Source organism: Austrofundulus limnaeus, unplaced genomic scaffold (assembly GCF_001266775.1).
Source record: "Austrofundulus limnaeus strain Quisiro unplaced genomic scaffold, Austrofundulus_limnaeus-1.0 Scaffold4254, whole genome shotgun sequence".
Lineage (NCBI taxonomy): Eukaryota > Metazoa > Chordata > Actinopteri > Cyprinodontiformes > Rivulidae > Austrofundulus > Austrofundulus limnaeus.
In genome coordinates this window covers 1398-2416 of record NW_013956656.1, presented here as the reverse complement: position 1 = coordinate 2416, position 1019 = coordinate 1398, and the positions used below count along the sequence as shown (strand labels likewise).

Here is a 1019-nt window from a genome sequence, read left to right as displayed (position 1 = left end):
GGACAGATGTGTTCAGGGACAGATGTGTTCAGGGACAGATGTGTTCAGGGACAGATGTGTTCAGGACAGATGTGTTCAGGGACAGGTGTGTTCAGGGACAGATGTGTTCAGGACAGATGTGTCCTCCTCACCTCTCTCTGAGCTTTCTTCGCCTGCTTCTCCTCCAGCTTCCTTTGCTTCTTGGCTCCCAGTCTAGCAGCAGGTTGGAGGTTCTGCTCCTCCTCGTCCTCGTCCTCAGGCTCCTCGTCCTCCTCTGGACATGTGGACACATGGAGGACACGTTCAAAGCTCCAGCTCACCTGTGTTGAAGTGTCAGGTGTGCTGTGTACCTGGCTCTGCTCTCTGCAGACGTCTGTTGGCCATCACAGCAGCCAGGTTCCTCCTCCTGCGGGGCATCCCGGCTCCTCGCTCCTCGGGGGCCCGCTGCGGAGCTCCTGCAGCCCGGACAACCTCCCTGTGATGCTCCTCATCAGCTGAAAACACACATGGTTCAGCTCAGCTACAGATAAAATCCACAGCGGCTTCCGTACTTCCGGTCAGGCTGTGAGCTGACGTATAGCTAACAGTTTCCTGACGTTTTCTAACTCAAACCTGTACTGACGGTTCTAAACAACAACACTAACGTGATCACATGATGTAGCTGATAGTTACAAGTTATTACAACGACTTTTATACCGTTTAACAAAGCTTACAGCGGCTAATGAGCCGTTAGCTTCGAGGCTAACTCACCTTCCCGTGTTTTCCTCTGCAGCTTCAGCGCGAACAGGATGAGAACAAGAAGGATGAGAGCAGCTGTTACATACAGAACTATATCCATCCTGTTTCACTTCATAAAGTCTGACGGTTTATAAGTTCAGTGTCACTGTTTGTGTCGGTTCAAAACAACACGGTGTTGTTTTTACAATCACTTCCGGTTCATTCTTCTTCGTGGGTCGTTTCAGGTCGTTAAACGTTCACAAAGCCTTACTGCCCTCAAGTGGCAGAATATATTATAAAACAATATATATATATATATATAT

At 49.1% G+C, this 1019-nt stretch overlaps 1 protein-coding gene across 1 annotated transcript; it reads right to left on the bottom strand.

The window, feature by feature from the left end:
* Positions 1–225: 225 nt before the first annotated feature.
* On the bottom strand, positions 226–933 carry LOC106512099 (DDRGK domain-containing protein 1; the record flags this gene model as incomplete). Its single annotated transcript, XM_014000790.1, is given in 3 exon segments — positions 226–253; positions 330–473; positions 730–933. Coding segments are annotated over 3 exon segments (260 nt in total), but the record flags the coding sequence as incomplete, so codon positions are not given.
* Between the last annotated feature and the right edge of the window lie 86 nt (positions 934–1019).